The following is a 15,700-nucleotide window of genomic DNA, read 5'->3' on the forward strand; positions in this document are numbered from 1 at the left end:
TGCATCGGGGCGCAAGAGAGACTCAGCAGACAAAGACCCAGTATATCCACACTGCAGTCATGGCAACTGAAGGAGGTTTGTCTTCTGAATGTAGCCTATGCTAGAGCGTCTTTAAATGTAAAAAGACCAAAACAATTGAAACTACATAGTGAGTTTCATAATGTTTTTGTTGTTCTTCAGTTCAGTGTTTTATGTACAGGTTTTTTGCTCAGGCTGTTCTTGCACATCAATTATTTAGGCAAAGCTTGCTCCTACTCATCCCATCAATTTCTAATTCAGGGAATTGATGAACAATTGGTGCATTGCTGCTAGAACGCAATTACAGGCTAGGCTACTTTCCCCATGTTTTGATCCATTTCCATTTAATATATGAACATATTGCTTATTATTTTTCTAATTACGTAATACTAACCGTCTTTTTTGTAAATGAATAGTTTTCTTATCATTTGTGAATGGTTGTGTTGGCTTGCCTATCAGGGTGCAAGAGGGGTGGGGTAGTGTGCTGGGGAGAAGTTGAAAGCGCCAACTTAGCCATTACATAAAGTGGGGGTTCAGCAACATAAATCCGCACTGTCGACGCTCTGTTTAATAAGTGCTGCCAAGATGATCTTATAGCCTACTGCTCGTTAAAGTCAAGAGATAGCATATTTACTTGAACTATGGCTGGGAGCTCTCATCTGAAGATATTGAAGAACAGTTCAGCACCAGGGGTGTGGACAGCACTTTAGTGTAAAAAATAAAATATTGTACTAACAATTATTAGGATTGTTCTATTTTTGAACACATCCGATATGGATAATCGATACATGCAACTTGCTTTCAACGCTATCATTAGTATGCCAACTTAGAATGACTGATTAATACGAGAGCAAAATCTGTCCACATTAGGCTACTCATATTTCGACGTTTTCACAAAACCGGTCTAGTTCTGCTGTCCATGGTGCTGTACCGACTCCCATCCAAAAAGGGCGTTCCCATGAGCTTGGACTCGGGCTATTGGCTGTTCACTTCTCCAGCACTGCAAGATTCTGCCGTCTTTTATAACTTACATTACATCATGTTAGAACCTTGTTATTAGGCCTAATGTGGATGATTCTGATTAATAATTTGTGTTTTCTGTACAGAATTGATGTTTCATGATCAAAGTGACTTTGAATATGGTGAGTGAATTCATCCGAATGGATTCATTTGTTATTTGAGTCACACCATAAATGGCATGTGAGTTGTACCATGTAACTACTACTAATGGTCATGATTATAGATTTTTTTTGTGGTTTCAGATTATGAGACACTTCGAACTACAGGGGTCATCATTGGTGTGATCTTGTTTGTGTCTGGTATCCTAATAGCTCTTAGTAAGTATACTTCCACACACTCCGCCTAGTCTGTCACATGCTCACCCGTAACTCTCTGAAGGTTGCTGTAACTTTTCATCTCTTCAACAGGTAAAAAACTCACATGCTCAAAATCGTCTTCCAAGTAAGAGTTTGTACATGGCTTGGCAGTTGCTCCGCCTGTGCATGTGGAATGCATCAGACTTTGGAAGAGGAGTCCCCACCAAATACAGGATGGCTTTACTAATACTATTTTACTGTTACCATGTCTGTTGTTTCCTCCTCTCTCCCCTCCCACAGTGGAGCCCATGTCTGAATGCTGCCTATTGGTTAAGATATTACAGTCCCGCCCTCCCTCCCTAAATCCAACAACACTGCCCAGCCATTCAACTAATTAAGCAGTCGCCCTTATACAGAGCATCATATTACAGTCAAATGTCTCAAGATAGTCTAGTAGTCTAACTCTGTGCCATCTTTGACATTTTTGAAAATCAAGTGTTCTTGTCAACCAAACAATATTAAGGAAATGTCCTGCATTAGGACCCCTGGTTGAGAATGGGGGCCGTTGTTGCATGGGTTGGCAGTGTGGGTGGATGGCCTCAAAGAGTGTATGTTTACAGCCAATGGCATGCCGACCCAGTCTCTCCCTCTCCCCTACCCTTTGAGAGAGGACACCGATTGGGAAGATCCTGACAAATCTCTGCATTTTGCCCCAAATTGAATTCTGTGATTGTCAAAGCTTTGTGGCCACAGCCCATTCTGTGCATGGATACAGTTGACCTAATCCGTCTAAAATACCTTCTCTTTGGTCAGAACACACATGATCTTGGTTACGTTGTGGTTGTTTCCACAAAGCTTTGAGGTGAACTGAACTGTCTAAACTATCCAGGATTGCTTCCTTTAATTCCCTTTCTCTCCTTGTGTCAGAGTGAATAACTGTCTTCTCTTGTCTTCTCGTCTTCAGCTCTAATCCAGCAGGCACCCAAATACCAAAGACAGAGGGTAAGTCACCATGGGAGGGAGGTAGGTAGGGAGGGAGAGAGAGAGAGAAATAACACACTCTGTCCTCTATCTTGTGTTGCAGTGCCTCCTCAAACAGTATAGATGAAGTGTGCATGGAGGCGAGGGAGAGTCATCATGGGAGGTGCTGCAGAGAGGCCAACATACATAATAACACACACTCTCACATTTATGGCTGACACACACGAGCGCCCATTGGAACATCAAGTATGGTGCACACCCAGCCCAAGCTGACCAGAAGAATGACTGAATTGTCATTCTTGATTTAAATAAAATGTATATCAAGCCAAGATGAAGATGTTACTCTTAACCGTCTTTGTGACTTATGTATTAGGTGCTATCAATCTATCTTGCCCAGGAGAGAATGTAAAGTAGCCTTCAGTGCTGATTTGGGGTTTATCCTTACCCCAATCTGCACCAAAAGCACCTAAAAGCAAAAAAACATACCTGGCCCAAGATCAGCTTTCAGGTGCACTGTAAATATATATCATGATGTGGGTAGTGTTGAAACAGAACTGAATGCTGTGCTCTCTCTGTTCCTTGCTTTTGACTTCATGCACACCCAAGAAAGTTGATTGCATGTCTCGTTTTACAGTATAGTACTCTCAATGCACTTTAGAAATCTACAATGTTATTATCCAGTCGTGAGAGAGGTCTTTTACATTTAGGATTTCACGTTGGACCTGTATTAATAACCTCAAGCATGAATTAAGATATCAAACCAACCCCATTATCCCACTGTGTTTTACTGACGGTTGGCTCAGGATCTATCTGCTGTCTTTTGTGATGGCATTAAGTGGATTGCCGTGGGTGGTTGTGTTCTAGGTAACAATGAGAAGGATGTCAACCCCATGTCAGATGTTCATTTTACAGCAATTTGAAACAGAAGCAGGAATGAAGTCTCCTATCATTCTCTGGGTTCTGTAAGAGGGTGCCACAAGTATAGTATTGTATGTCAACAGCCTTTTTTTTCTCCTAATGCATTTTAAGTTATATTGTACGAGTAGAATCATTCAAAGCACTAAAAAGGTATAACCTTGGGTTGAAGGAGTGGGCATTTTAAAAGTGTATGAGTTTAAGCTTAATGAAAATTAAGATAAGAAGGCACAGTAACTACCTGCAAATAAAATGTCTGTATTATCATTATTTAGAGCTGTTTCTAACTTGCTGCAAGTACAATGTCTGTTTTCTTCAGCTATTTTTATTTACCGGTATGCAGCACTAGTAATGCCTGCTACTGAGCCAGTGGCATGATTCTCACCAGAGCTAATCAATAAGACAGCTGCTGCAATAAAAATCACCCTGTATACAATGGTCTTATTGATTTATTGTTTACAGTTATTTCCCATATCTTTTAATCTGAACCTTGATCAATACATACATGTGGATTAAAATAGAGTATAAAATAGATGACAAATAGAGATATTTGAAGAACAGATTTAATTCCAGCGTTACGTTTAGGCAATTCAGTTAATCAGAAGGATACATTCAGAGAAAAGTAACATTAGTACTACACTGTTACAAACTGTCAAAGTAGACCCAAGCAGCCAAAATCACCAGATTCTCTAGTGCCATTTTTAAACGATAACATTAGTTATTCTCCATCATGTTAACTCACCTATGATTTAGACCTAGGAACACATAAAGACATCTCTGTAAGACTGCCCAGGTTCCAAAACTAGGGGAAATCCCATTCAAGTCTGGGGAAATGTTGTGTCATATCTCCAATGAGATGTTTTATTTTATTGTATTTTCTATGCCACTTACAATGATGAAGTGGCATATTCACTACAACAATATTTTAAAGGGCACATGCATGCTACCTCATTGGAGATTAAAAATAAAAAAAAAACAGTCATAAAAGGTAGATGAGTAAGTGATGGATGTTTTCTTGTCACCACAAAACATGTTGTGGTATTTTCAATCATGAGTCATGTTTGAAAATACCTGATAACTTTAAGGTGAAACGAGTCATAACTGAAATACTCCTCCTATTATGCCCTTTAAGAAATAAATACTACTGGTACTACATTGTATACACTGTTGATATGTTATATAATATTATATAGCATGTGTGGTCAATATCAACATATTCCCTTTACACAGTAAATGTAAAATGTTCTTTCCATAAGTCATAGTATGAATGAGACAATATACAGTGGTGTAAAGTACTTAAAGTAAAAATACTTTAAAGTACTACGTTTTTTGGGGGTATCTGTACTTTACTTTACTACTCATATTTTTGACTACTTTTACTTCACTACATTCCTAAAGAAAATAATGTACTTTTTACTCCATACATTATCTCTGACAACCAAACATACTTGTTACATTTTGACAGGGAAATGGTCCAATTCACGCACTTATCAAAAGAACATCCCTGGTCATCCCTACTGCCTCTGATCTGGCCGACTCACTTAACACAAATGAGTGTTGTAGTGTGCCCCTGGCTATCTGTAAATTAAAAAAGATAAAAAATATTGTGCTGTCTGGTTTGCATAATATAAGGATTTGAAATTATTAATACTTTCACTTTTGATACTTAAGTACATTTCAGAATTCCATTTACTTTTGGTACTTAAGTATATTTAAAACCAAATACTTTTACACTTTTACTAAAGTCATATTTTACTGGGTGACTTTCACTTTTAGTTGAGTCATTTTCTATTAAGGTATCTTTACTTTTACTCAAGTATGACTTTTGAGTACTTTTTCCACCAATGACAATATATTAGCTATTCAATGAGTGCTGTGAGTATATCAAATATAAAAAGAAAAGACCTAGTTAAGTTATAAAAGACATTGAAAGCATGAGCACAATGGTACACTGTGTCACATGCTTAGTGAAACAACAACCACCTTTCAACAAACCAATATGATTTCTGACCATGGTGGGAAGTTTTGACAAGAGAATGAGTGGGGGCGGTGGCCCAGAAACCCTTCTCAGATATACCTCTAAGGAGGGCTTCCCGGCTGGGGGGGTACTCACACAATGAGTCTGGGCAGCTTTGAATATAACGTAAACGATTTCATAGAAATCAAGGTTGTACTGAGTGACAGTAATGTCAGGGGGGACTGGAATACCACCTGTTACCACTGCTCATTGCTAGCTATCATTAAACAAAAACAATAGCTGCCCATTAAGCTAGAAAAATACATAAACGCCATTGCTAACTGAATTCAGATAGGGACCAAAATCATGTCAATCAAACATATAGTTTCAAAGTGAATGCTCTAGTATATATTAGAGATTCGCAGTGTTTGAAAATCCTCACATGAAGATACGCTAGAATCCCTCCCTGTTGGAAGTACAGATGTCTGGATTCAACCTACAGTACAGACCTTCAGTACTTCCTCTGAAAAGAGGTGGAGGGATACACAGGGACATAAAAAGTAGTCCGGGTCACTCTTGGTCCTGTAAGGACATTACACGTCGACGAGAGGAAGCACTTCGCTTCTTCAGGATGAGCTTGAGCTGAAAACAGACGGGACAGGAATAGGTGAGCTGAGATTATATGAATGAAACAAAATGGCCATTTGCAGTCTGTCTGTCTGTCTGTCTGTCTGTCTGTCTGTCTGTCTGTCTGTCTGTCTGTCTGTCTGTCTGTCTGTCTGTCTGTCTGTCTGTCTGTCTGTCTGTCTGTCTGTCTGACTGCTCACCTGTTCCCCGTGGGGTCCACTCTGCAGCAGGTGTGCAGGCTGGTCGTTCTCCAGGTTGCGGATGCTGGGGTCAGCCCCTCTGCTCAGCAGCAGCCTCAGCATCTCCTCCTGGTGTGGGTTGCCATGGAGACCAGCAGCCATGTGCAGTGCGGTATGACCATGGGCCTGCCGGTGAGGAGTTAAAGGGAATCATGAAGCTGTGAGTATTGACCAACACTAAGGCAATAATTAGATATGCACACACTGTCGATGAGTCTCCCTTTCTTTTCACTCTTTTCCTTTCACCTTTTCACACACTGCTGAAGATGTTATGCCTCTCCTTTCTCTTTTCATGGAGTCTCTCAGGACACAGGTCAGTTTCTCTACACCTTTCAAGAGCAGACAATCTCACAGCAGCACTGACCTTCATGTTGACAAAGTCCCTCATGTTGTCCAGGGGGGTCTTCAGCAGATGGCGTACCAGCTGGATGTTCCCCTCCTTCACAGCCAGGTGAAGAACAGTCTTGTTACTTTTGATTTCCTGGAAACAGAGGAAAACACTGTATGAAGCCTCCAAAGGAAACCGCAATGCGCCGAAAGTGAGGAAAATATTCAAAACCCATCATAGATTTTTGCAGGTGTGAGGTTGGGTAGACAAAAAGCTGACTAATAGCTCCAGATTTGATTATTTTTCTACCAAAACAAACCATACCATTCCCTTGGGAGGACGGAGGTATAGATGGTGTTTTCTACTTATTGAGTACTGGCACCTCTTGTAGAACACTGTCTCTAAAATACTAACTCTGGTAGGTTACATTTAAGTAGTGCATTCAGTACCTGACTGGTCAGGGAGGCTCCGGTGTTGAGTAGCATCTGCAGCCAGGAAAGCTTCTCCTCTGCCAGGGCATGGAGGCTGGCATCACCCAGCCCCGTGGAGGAGAGGAAGGAGAGAGTCTTCAGGGTGCCACTGTGGGAGATGGCTGCACAGTGCAGAGGAGTCAGACCTGAGACAGGAGTGGGGAAATAGTTTATTCTATTGTTGTTACTTATTCTGTTGTCTTACTATATCATTTGTCAGATGTCTTTTGAGTAATGGTTGTGTTCTTCTCATTTGACATAAGTTGGATGTTACCTTCAAAATTGCGAGCCTCCAGGTTCACTCCAGGCCCAATGGAGAGAATAACCTACAAATACAGATCCAAAGATTGAAAATGGTTATTCACATCATTCTGTTATTTATCTAGATTGAGCCCTAACAGATGAGAACTTTGGTTGAAGGCAGTGCTGCTGGTTTACCTGCATAACCCTGGGGAAGCCATAAGTGGCAGCAAGATGAAGTGCTGTTTGACCTTTGACATCACAGGCATTTATATCCGCCCCTAAAGACAACAGATCCTGGACGATTTCCGGATGGTTAGCAGTCACCGCCACCAGCAAAGCAGTCTGGGATACAGGAGGGGGGGGGGGGGTTAATGCTATTAAACTAAGGCTCACTATGTATGGCATCCACACATTTATTTTAGAGGAAGCATCTCATTTGGGTTGAACTCAATCCTGTGTTCTCTAAAGAAGTGTCTTCTTGGTGCATACCTTCCCCTTGTGTTCCTTGGAGTCTAGCCTGCCCAGCTCAGCAAGCCTCTCTGCTGCAGCGAATGCATACTCCCTCAGGCCCTTGGCTGTATAGATATGCAGAATCCTGACAAGACAAGACAACGTGACAAATTGGTTTCAGGTGACACCTACAGTCGAAAATGTTGTAAAGTCTCATGAGCCATAAGACACTTTAAATTGTGTTTGCCAAGTTTCTCTTAACATTTTCTCAAACTTAGTCATGTCTACTTTCTCAACATCAGGTCACAAGCTGATCACACACACTTACGTGTCTCCGTCGTCATCCTGCCAGGTGGTTCTGCTGTAGTCCATCCCTCTGAGGAACATCCTGGCTTCCTCCAGCTTAGTGACATCCATCTGGCCACTAAACACCTGCTGGACAGGTTCTGTGGGGCCCAGGGCCCCCGACGACCAGGAGAAGACAGCGGTCTGCAGGGGCCCAGAAGGAACCAAACTAGACACAGCCTCGGTCACTGGACACTCCGTCTGTAAAGGAAGAATATTGGTATCATCATAAATGCTATATCACATACTAAATAGCACATGAAAAACAAGTAGTCAAAATGATGATGTAATGTCAAATTGCTTTTGTTGGAGAAACCAGTCCTCCTTACATAATGCTGAGGCATCCTGGTGTCTGGGTAGTCCTGAATCTGCTGTGTGTTGTAGCTGGAGGCCATCTGAGGGCTGTAGGCTGGAGTATGGCTGTAGTCCATTGAGGAGGATGGGCTGGAGAAGTAATTGTTCCCCATAGGGGAGAATGGACCTTCCTGTATGGCCGAGAGGGGTTGGTGCTCATCCATAGGACCCCATCTCTCATACCCCACTGCCATGTCTGAGTAGCTGCTGGCTACACCTGGGAGGGTCACAAGTTAACCCATCTGTCAATGTCAATGGAAAAGTATTTGAATAATTTGACAATGTATTTGACCCAGGTCTGGTTGGGTTGCAAAGGGCTTACATGGGTGCTTCAAGCAGTACTCACCTGTTGAGGTAGGCTTCTCTGGTGTTGACACCTGTTGGGAGAGGACAGTGGCAGTGGGGACACCGGTACTGGTTGTTGCCGTCGAGGAGGTCTCCCTCTTCCTCTTCTGCTCCAGGAGTTTCTTCACTGTGGGAAGAGTGTAACACGGCTTCTCCTTCGGTGCTGTGGAGACAAAGGTGATGTTGCAATGAAAGATCTTTGGTGGATAGTCATGAAGTCGACCATGACATTTGTTCTCTATTGGGGTGCATTTCTACAATGGTCTACTATTCTTATCAGACATGTAGCACATACTGTATGTGCTACACATACTGTACATGTATTACTACAGAGCGACACAGCTAAGGCTCTTGGTATAGTGTTATGAAGTAATGTGGTAATTTTGGATAACGCTTCATTCTTTAGTTTTTGGATTGAAAGGATTGGCAAAAAGAGGCCATTCTCCTCCAGCTCTGTGATTTCCCATGATTCATCTATGATATGTTTACTCTTTTTCCCCATCACTTTCTGTTCAATTCAGCAGCCAGAGGAAAGAGAGATAGTGGTGAAAAATATAGGTATCTGAGGTTTCCAGCTTGATATTGCTTGTGTGCAGCAAAACAGGGTAGTTTTTCCTCCAAGTCATCACCCCGCACGTGAAAGACAAAGCGACATTTCCACTGAGGAGCATAAACAGGTAGAGAGAGAGCTCTGAGGAACCTATTCCATTAGGAAAACAGGCTGTGAGGTCAGAACTAACAGATAGATTCAATAGAACCACTACCATGTGGAGGCTTGCCACTACACATTTTCTGTGACTCTTTCCTGTCTAGCTCCGTTACGCTGTCTGTGGTAAACCACAGCATCTTCCTGTCGCTGCTGTGTGTGCCGAGAGCACGTTACAACCCAGAAGTGAAGAGTGAACATATAAACGTGGGCCATGTCTGCTCTGCTGTGTGACTGGGCTGGTACCCATAAACATAGTGTCTGACTATTATCATGATGATTCATAAATGTGGTCATGGAGTAGATTGTTTCTCGCAGATATCTCACATCACATGTCCTTTTCTTGGAAGACAATCAAGCCATAGAAAGGGGGCTTTTTGGGGGGTGAGCCTGAGTTTTTGGTCTAGTTGCAATAACATATTTGAATGCTACAGGAGTCTCATCTATTCCCCAAGGGGGTTTGGTGAACATAGGAAGGAGTGATAAAAACACACTTTTGTAGTGCCATCAACACAGTTTCAGTGGAACGTCAAAATCGCTGACTTGAGAGCGAGAGTGTAGTGAATGTCTGGGTGAGGGGTGTGTTGCATTTTCACTTTTCGTATCCCTCTCACAACAAGGAACGTTTGGTATCACTTGAAGCCACTCAAATGGATACAAAGGAGGAACTGCCTTTCTGTTCTGCAGTTGTGGAAACTCCAGAAGTTATTAACATTCTGTTCCTAGTCTCTCTCTTCTCTTGGACTTGAGTTTTACTTTTCTCTCAATTTGTTCCCTCATTTATTTTCTCTTTCCTCAGTTTACTGTCTTGCTGAGTAAGGAATAAAAAACAGACTACTGGCACTTGCTTAACTAAAAATAAGATGGGAGATGCCAAGGAATTGTAGCTAAACTAAAATTACACATTACATCAATTACATGTGCAATTTTCATACCTTATAACAATGATTATAAACATTACTGTAAGAGACTCCTTTTGTATTATATTATTATTAAAAATGTATTGCTACTACTGTCATAGGCCAAATAAGAATCAATTTGCCAAACTATGACATATTGGTAAAATGAAACTGAAAATGGGTTGTGACCATCTCAAGACTTTATGAGTTCATCTTCATACAATACATTATCAGATACTGTAAAGTGGATCCCCCTACGTCAGTGAATCCCCCTACGTCATTTCTCAACCTTCACCACAGTGTAGGAGGGATGCATACTGATAGAGGGGACGCCTCACAGGGGTGAGAAAGAAAGGGCATCTACACACGGAAGGACAGCTCTGGCCACTGGTGCATACTGTAGACAGCAGGTGTGCCTCCCCAAAAATAATCTCATGCAAATATTTGACTAGTAGTGCATCTTGGGGGATAGAATAACCCCCCTACAGATACAGGATAGGCTACAGTCGGGTATAAACCCTTAAATGCAGTCCACTGTCCATGTCCAAAATCAGTCTTTCTTTTAAAACACCCACAGAGAGGGAGAACTGTCCTCAATAGATGTTATTTGTCACCAAGCAGGCAACAAAGGTCCTAGCTGTAGTCTGTAATATCACCTACATAGTGATGTAGTGCTCTATAATGCACGTAGTACTCTACAAGTCCATTTGAACCGAGTTACAGTACATCATTTGGCAGACACATAATTATATCAGTGCAGAAAGTTCTTTACATCAGCCTATTGCACTAAACATCTTCAAATATTGATTTTTACAGTTGTCAAAGTTGGGACGTTAGTTAAACGATCCATGACAAGGAGACAGGGCTGCCTGTGATACCCTGTCTGAACGCTGTTGCGATGTAATATTTCAATCGCGGAAACCCCTGGCCATTTAGTCATGCGCGTGGGCGGCGGGGATTCCGACGACCTTTCTGTTTTCTGGCTCAATATGATACGGTGCCGAGCAGAGAAAACGAATTGAACGTCCTCAATGACTGTGGCACTGTGTAGACTAATATGTTGCATTGAATTGACTAGTACGCTACACTATGCCCGTCGCCGGCAGTGGCACTCTGCGCAAAATCAGGTTCATTATTGCGTGTGTGAAATAGCCTATCCGGATTCCCCCGTCACACCCACCATTAAAAGGTGAACTGAGATGTAGCGAACATGGGCGAGGGTTGAGAGGGTTTCCCCGCTGTCTGTTTTCAATACGCAAAAGTAGGCTATGGTTTTCATCATTGCCTGTAAATGTTGACTTAACGTCTTAATATTAACGTTTTTAATAATCTCACATTAGTTTGATGCACTCAGTTGTATGATATGATATAGGCCTACCCACTTTATAACAACCCTCATTTATTGAATGTTAGTCCTGACTGTAGGCTACTTGCCACTTACTAATCAAAATAATGATGTAACTTAGATATTAGGAATGGATGTTCAAAACTGAGCAACAAGAGAATGTAAAAAAATAGCTTTTGATTATCAATGTCACAACATCCGCTATATGATCACAATATTCGTATCTAGGCTTATTAGTAGCCTGCGAGTCAATGTCATAATCATCATCAAAATAATAAACACTCACATTTCTGCCAGTGCATGTCAGAATCCCTTTTTCTTTGCAGCACCTTGTCAGCTCCTCTTGGTCAAAAATATTTGATGTCTCTTCTTCAGGGTTTGAATTCGCAGCGGTTCCTGGTCCTGCTGTAAGTGTCAGACTTGTATGATCTGACTCGTGTGTCTCTTCTGTCACAGGCTCGTTGTAATCTTGCTACTATGTACACACATAACACGTTGCCGGTGACGCCATCTCCATTTCCAACACCACGCCCACTATAGTCTGTGAACATTGGGTGCGCAAGAGCACCACATCAAAGCGCAGCGCAACGCTCCACTTGCTCAGAGGTGGGGGGGGGGGGGGGGGGGGGGGGGGTGTAGACAGAGATACTATTTGTTATGTTAGACAACTAACTTCCCAGAATATTTTCTGAATTAACAATGTATGTTCTGATTCAAAGTGTGGGGATGATTTTGGCTACCAGGTTACCTTCTAATTTGTTTGTATGTGTTTTGTGTGTGTCAGTGGTGATTTTAGCATGTAAATCTTGGTGGGGCAAAAAGTGGTATGCATGCCAGTAAAGCCGCTACATAACACAACACTAAACAATACATGAATTGCAGTATAACGGTGACAAACTGTGATCACAAACGGCCTACATAAAGCTGTCCCAACAGCAGTCCCAACATCTAACCACTGTTACACCTGGCTATCAGCAGTGTCAGCGGTGTCAGCGGTGTCTTGCAGCGAAACAGTTCATTCAGCCTCATTTACTGCCTTAAAAAAACATAGCTGATATGTCTGACTTGCTGAAACCTTAAAAATTAGGTTTCTAATGACAATTGAGATGTACAAACTATGACATAAGGGGACAACAAGCGTCGGAAGCCATGAAGTGCTTTGAAAGGCTGGTCATGGCTCACATCAACAGCATCCTCCCTGACACCCTAGACCCACTCCAATTTGTATACCGCCCCAACAGATCCACAGATGACACAATCTCAATCGAACTCCACACCGCCCTTTCTCACCTGGACAAAAGGAACACCTACGTGAGAATGCTGTTCATTGACTACAGCTCAGCATTCAACACCATAGTACCCACGAAGCTCATCACTAAGCAAAGTACTCTAGGACATAACACCTCACTCTGCAACTGGACCCTGGACTTCCTGACGGGCCGCCCCCAGGTGGTAAGAGTAGGCAACAACACGTCTGCCACACTGATCCTTAACACTGGGGCCCCTCAGTCCCCTCCTGTATTCCCTGTTCACCCACAACTGCGTGGCCAACCAGACAAGTCAGTTAAAATATATTCTTAATTACAGCAACAGCCTACACCAGCCAAACCCGGACGACGCTGGGCCAATTGTGCACCTCCCATTGGGCTCTCCTTATCACAGCCAATTGTGATACAGTCTGGATTCGAACCAGGGTGTCTGTAATGACACCTCTAGCACTGAGATACAGTGCCTTAGACCACTGCACCACTCAGGAGTTGACATGATCAGTCCAATCAAAGCTACTGTACATACTGTATAATGTCATTTGACGTCATTTTGACTGTGGCCAATGACCTTGAGGCTTCTTGGCTGGGCTAGAATTTTCTAGCACTACCCGTAGACTTGGCAGTGACGTGGTGTCTCCGTGAGTGACAGAACACTGAGCAAATCTTGGCGCAACGCTCTGTATTTTCTGCTGGCTTTCCCCACCACAGAAAGCACTGAGCTAGGCTGAAACACCTGCATTTTGGAGCTGCCTTACTCAAGAAAACCAAAAAGAGATCATGTTTGAATGCAGCTATCTTAACTCAATGATAACTATATATATAAATATATATATATATATATATATATATATATATATATATATATACTCTACATTGTTTGCAAACTGATATGTGACGTGTTAATGCCAAAATAACATGCAAAACAGGCAAGCACTCTCATTGGTTTGAGACCAAAGCAGCCAATGAGACTGTTCAATTTGTAATTGTTTTGCTAAAAATGTGGGGCTCAAAACAGGTGGGGCTCTCACCTGCCCCGAATGACGGGTCGCAACTAGTGTGTGTGTGTGTGTGGGTGGGGGGGAAGAGGGAGAATAAGAAAGAGATTTCCTTGATGTAGTAGGAATCTTCCTATATGCCATCATCACGGACTACTGTATTATTTAGAAACCTTTAGTTCCTCCTCCTCTCCACTGCAGCGGTTGGTATCTGCATGCGGAGGAAATCTAACTGAACAGTCTCATTGGCTGCTCCAATGAGAGGAGGGGAATCCAGCATCAAAGCATACACCCACTATTCCTTATCAAACTGATAAGCGTCTACATGCATGCTAGGAAAGACATGAATCTGGCTTGTCTTATTTTAGCACTATGTGTTTATATTGACATAGTGCTAAAATAAGACAAGCCAGATTCATGTGTTTATATTGACATAGTGCTAAAATAAGACAAGCCAGATTCATGTGTTTATATTGACATGTTTAACATTTCTCATTCATGGTTGAGATCAAGTCCATTTGAACTCAGTTTATTGGGGAAAATAATTAAGTCAGTCATTTATTTGAACAATCTGCATATATTCTTTAATTCAATGGCAATTTATCTTAGACTGACAAAATCAAAGGGTAATTCAACCCAGACCCTTTAGCGTAGCAGCTCTTGTTAGCTTTTCAGGACAGGACAAAGCCTCCAACATAGGATTTAATAATTTTTTATACAGCTGATTGTGTTTCTTTGTCCTCATGGAAAGGCTAGGATGCCCTCTAGTGTCTGTTTGATACACTTGATACACTTGATACACTCCCCCCATCTAGTGTAATGCAAGCTCAACAACCACTTTCCTCTGTGTTAGGAGGGCTGAGGAGCAGTCTTGACAAGGACAGCCCATGGAGTCTTTTTAACTTCATGAATTGAATTGAAGTCTTAATTAAGACACATGATAAGTATCATTGGATGGTTTGAACTGTATGGTTTGGAAATAAGGTGGCATCTGTGTAGCCTATCCCAACTCAGACTTTTTAAAGAATATACAACTTTCTATCAGCAAGTTTGTCATGCCCTGACCTGAGAGAGAGGGTTTGTTTCTCTATGTGGTTAGGTCAGGGTGTGGGGTTGTTATTCTATGTGTTATTTTCTATGTTTTGCCCGGGCATGGTTTCCAATCAGAAGCAGGTGTCTATCATTGTCTCTGATTGGAAGCCATACTTAGGCAGCCTTTTTCCACCTGTGTTTGTGGGATCTTGATTTTGTACTGCTCGTATTTAGCCTGCAAGACGTGACGGTCGTTTGTATTTGTTTATTATTTTGTTTGTGTTCCGATTTAAAATAAAGATGAACACTCACCACACTGCACCTTGGTCTAATCCTTTCGACGATCGTTACAAAGTTACCTATGTTCACAATGGAAATACACTTTTTTTTTAAATGAACACCCACAACCTCCTGTGAATGATTATTTTATAGGTGACCTTTTTCACTAAATAGTCTGAATGGAAAAGTTTCCAATCAAGCTGCTCCATTTCTGCACTACTGTAATGTCAGTCAGATATGTATACCTGCTGTTTGTAGACAAGGTGGACACAATGATGAGTTATCATTGTTTGACTGGAGAGTGTTACAGCAGGTGAAGGGCCTCAGTAAGTGTTACTGACTCATTCAACATGCTAATCTGAATCAGGGATTAGCATATCCACTGTAACAGAGACCTTCACTGGTAACACCTTCAGAAGAGGGAGAATACAGTGGTTCCTGATGTATGGAAAGACTCTCTCAGTGAAAGTGTGTGTGTGTTTATCTGGGTCAGAGAATGACAGCTTTCCTCTGTACCAGTCCAGCTGCACTCTGACCCTCTTGGGTTTCTGTCTCACGGTTAGGCAATCAAGTCTGTGAACACGTGGC

The 15,700-nt window shown here is 42.0% G+C and overlaps 1 protein-coding gene and 1 long non-coding RNA gene across 4 annotated transcripts; one reads left to right on the forward strand and one right to left on the reverse strand.

Moving 5' to 3' along the window:
• Nucleotides 1-1,491: 1,491 nt before the first annotated feature.
• On the forward strand, nucleotides 1,492-3,663 carry LOC115177427 (uncharacterized). Its single transcript, XR_003872399.1, has 2 exons — nucleotides 1,492-2,336; nucleotides 2,419-3,663. It is a non-coding gene; the product is annotated as an uncharacterized LOC115177427 (long non-coding RNA).
• Nucleotides 3,664-5,015: 1,352 nt separating this feature from the next.
• Nucleotides 5,016-12,065, reverse strand: LOC115177429 (NF-kappa-B inhibitor delta-like). Of its 3 annotated transcripts, none has more exons than XM_029738179.1 (11): nucleotides 11,825-12,065; nucleotides 8,590-8,751; nucleotides 8,219-8,454; nucleotides 7,873-8,090; nucleotides 7,584-7,689; nucleotides 7,290-7,436; nucleotides 7,126-7,177; nucleotides 6,831-6,997; nucleotides 6,418-6,534; nucleotides 6,015-6,179; nucleotides 5,016-5,829 (listed from the first exon to the last, which is right to left on the reverse strand). In XM_029738179.1, exons 1-11 carry the CDS (start codon nucleotides 11,838-11,840, stop codon nucleotides 5,758-5,760), a joined length of 1,458 nt encoding a protein of 485 aa, XP_029594039.1. In that variant the 5' UTR covers nucleotides 11,841-12,065; the 3' UTR covers nucleotides 5,016-5,757. The 3 variants fall into 3 exon arrangements, with proteins under 3 accessions (XP_029594039.1, XP_029594038.1, XP_029594040.1); XM_029738178.1 differs by having other exon boundaries at nucleotides 8,219-8,460; XM_029738180.1 differs by lacking the exon at nucleotides 11,825-12,065 and having other exon boundaries at nucleotides 8,219-8,485; nucleotides 8,590-8,629.
• Between the last annotated feature and the right edge of the window lie 3,635 nt (nucleotides 12,066-15,700).

Source organism: Salmo trutta, chromosome 37 (assembly GCF_901001165.1).
Source record: "Salmo trutta chromosome 37, fSalTru1.1, whole genome shotgun sequence".
NCBI classification, from domain to species: Eukaryota; Metazoa; Chordata; class Actinopteri; order Salmoniformes; family Salmonidae; genus Salmo; species Salmo trutta.

Coding starts and splice junctions, on each gene's coding strand:
- LOC115177429 (XM_029738178.1), bottom strand. Junction 6,535..6,830: donor GAGCCTCCCTGACCAGTCAG/GTACTGAATGCA, acceptor CTCTGTTTCCAG/GAAATCAAAAGTAACAAGAC. Junction 5,830..6,014: donor GTGGACCCCACGGGGAACAG/GTGAGCAGTCAG, acceptor GTCTGTTTTCAG/CTCAAGCTCATCCTGAAGAA.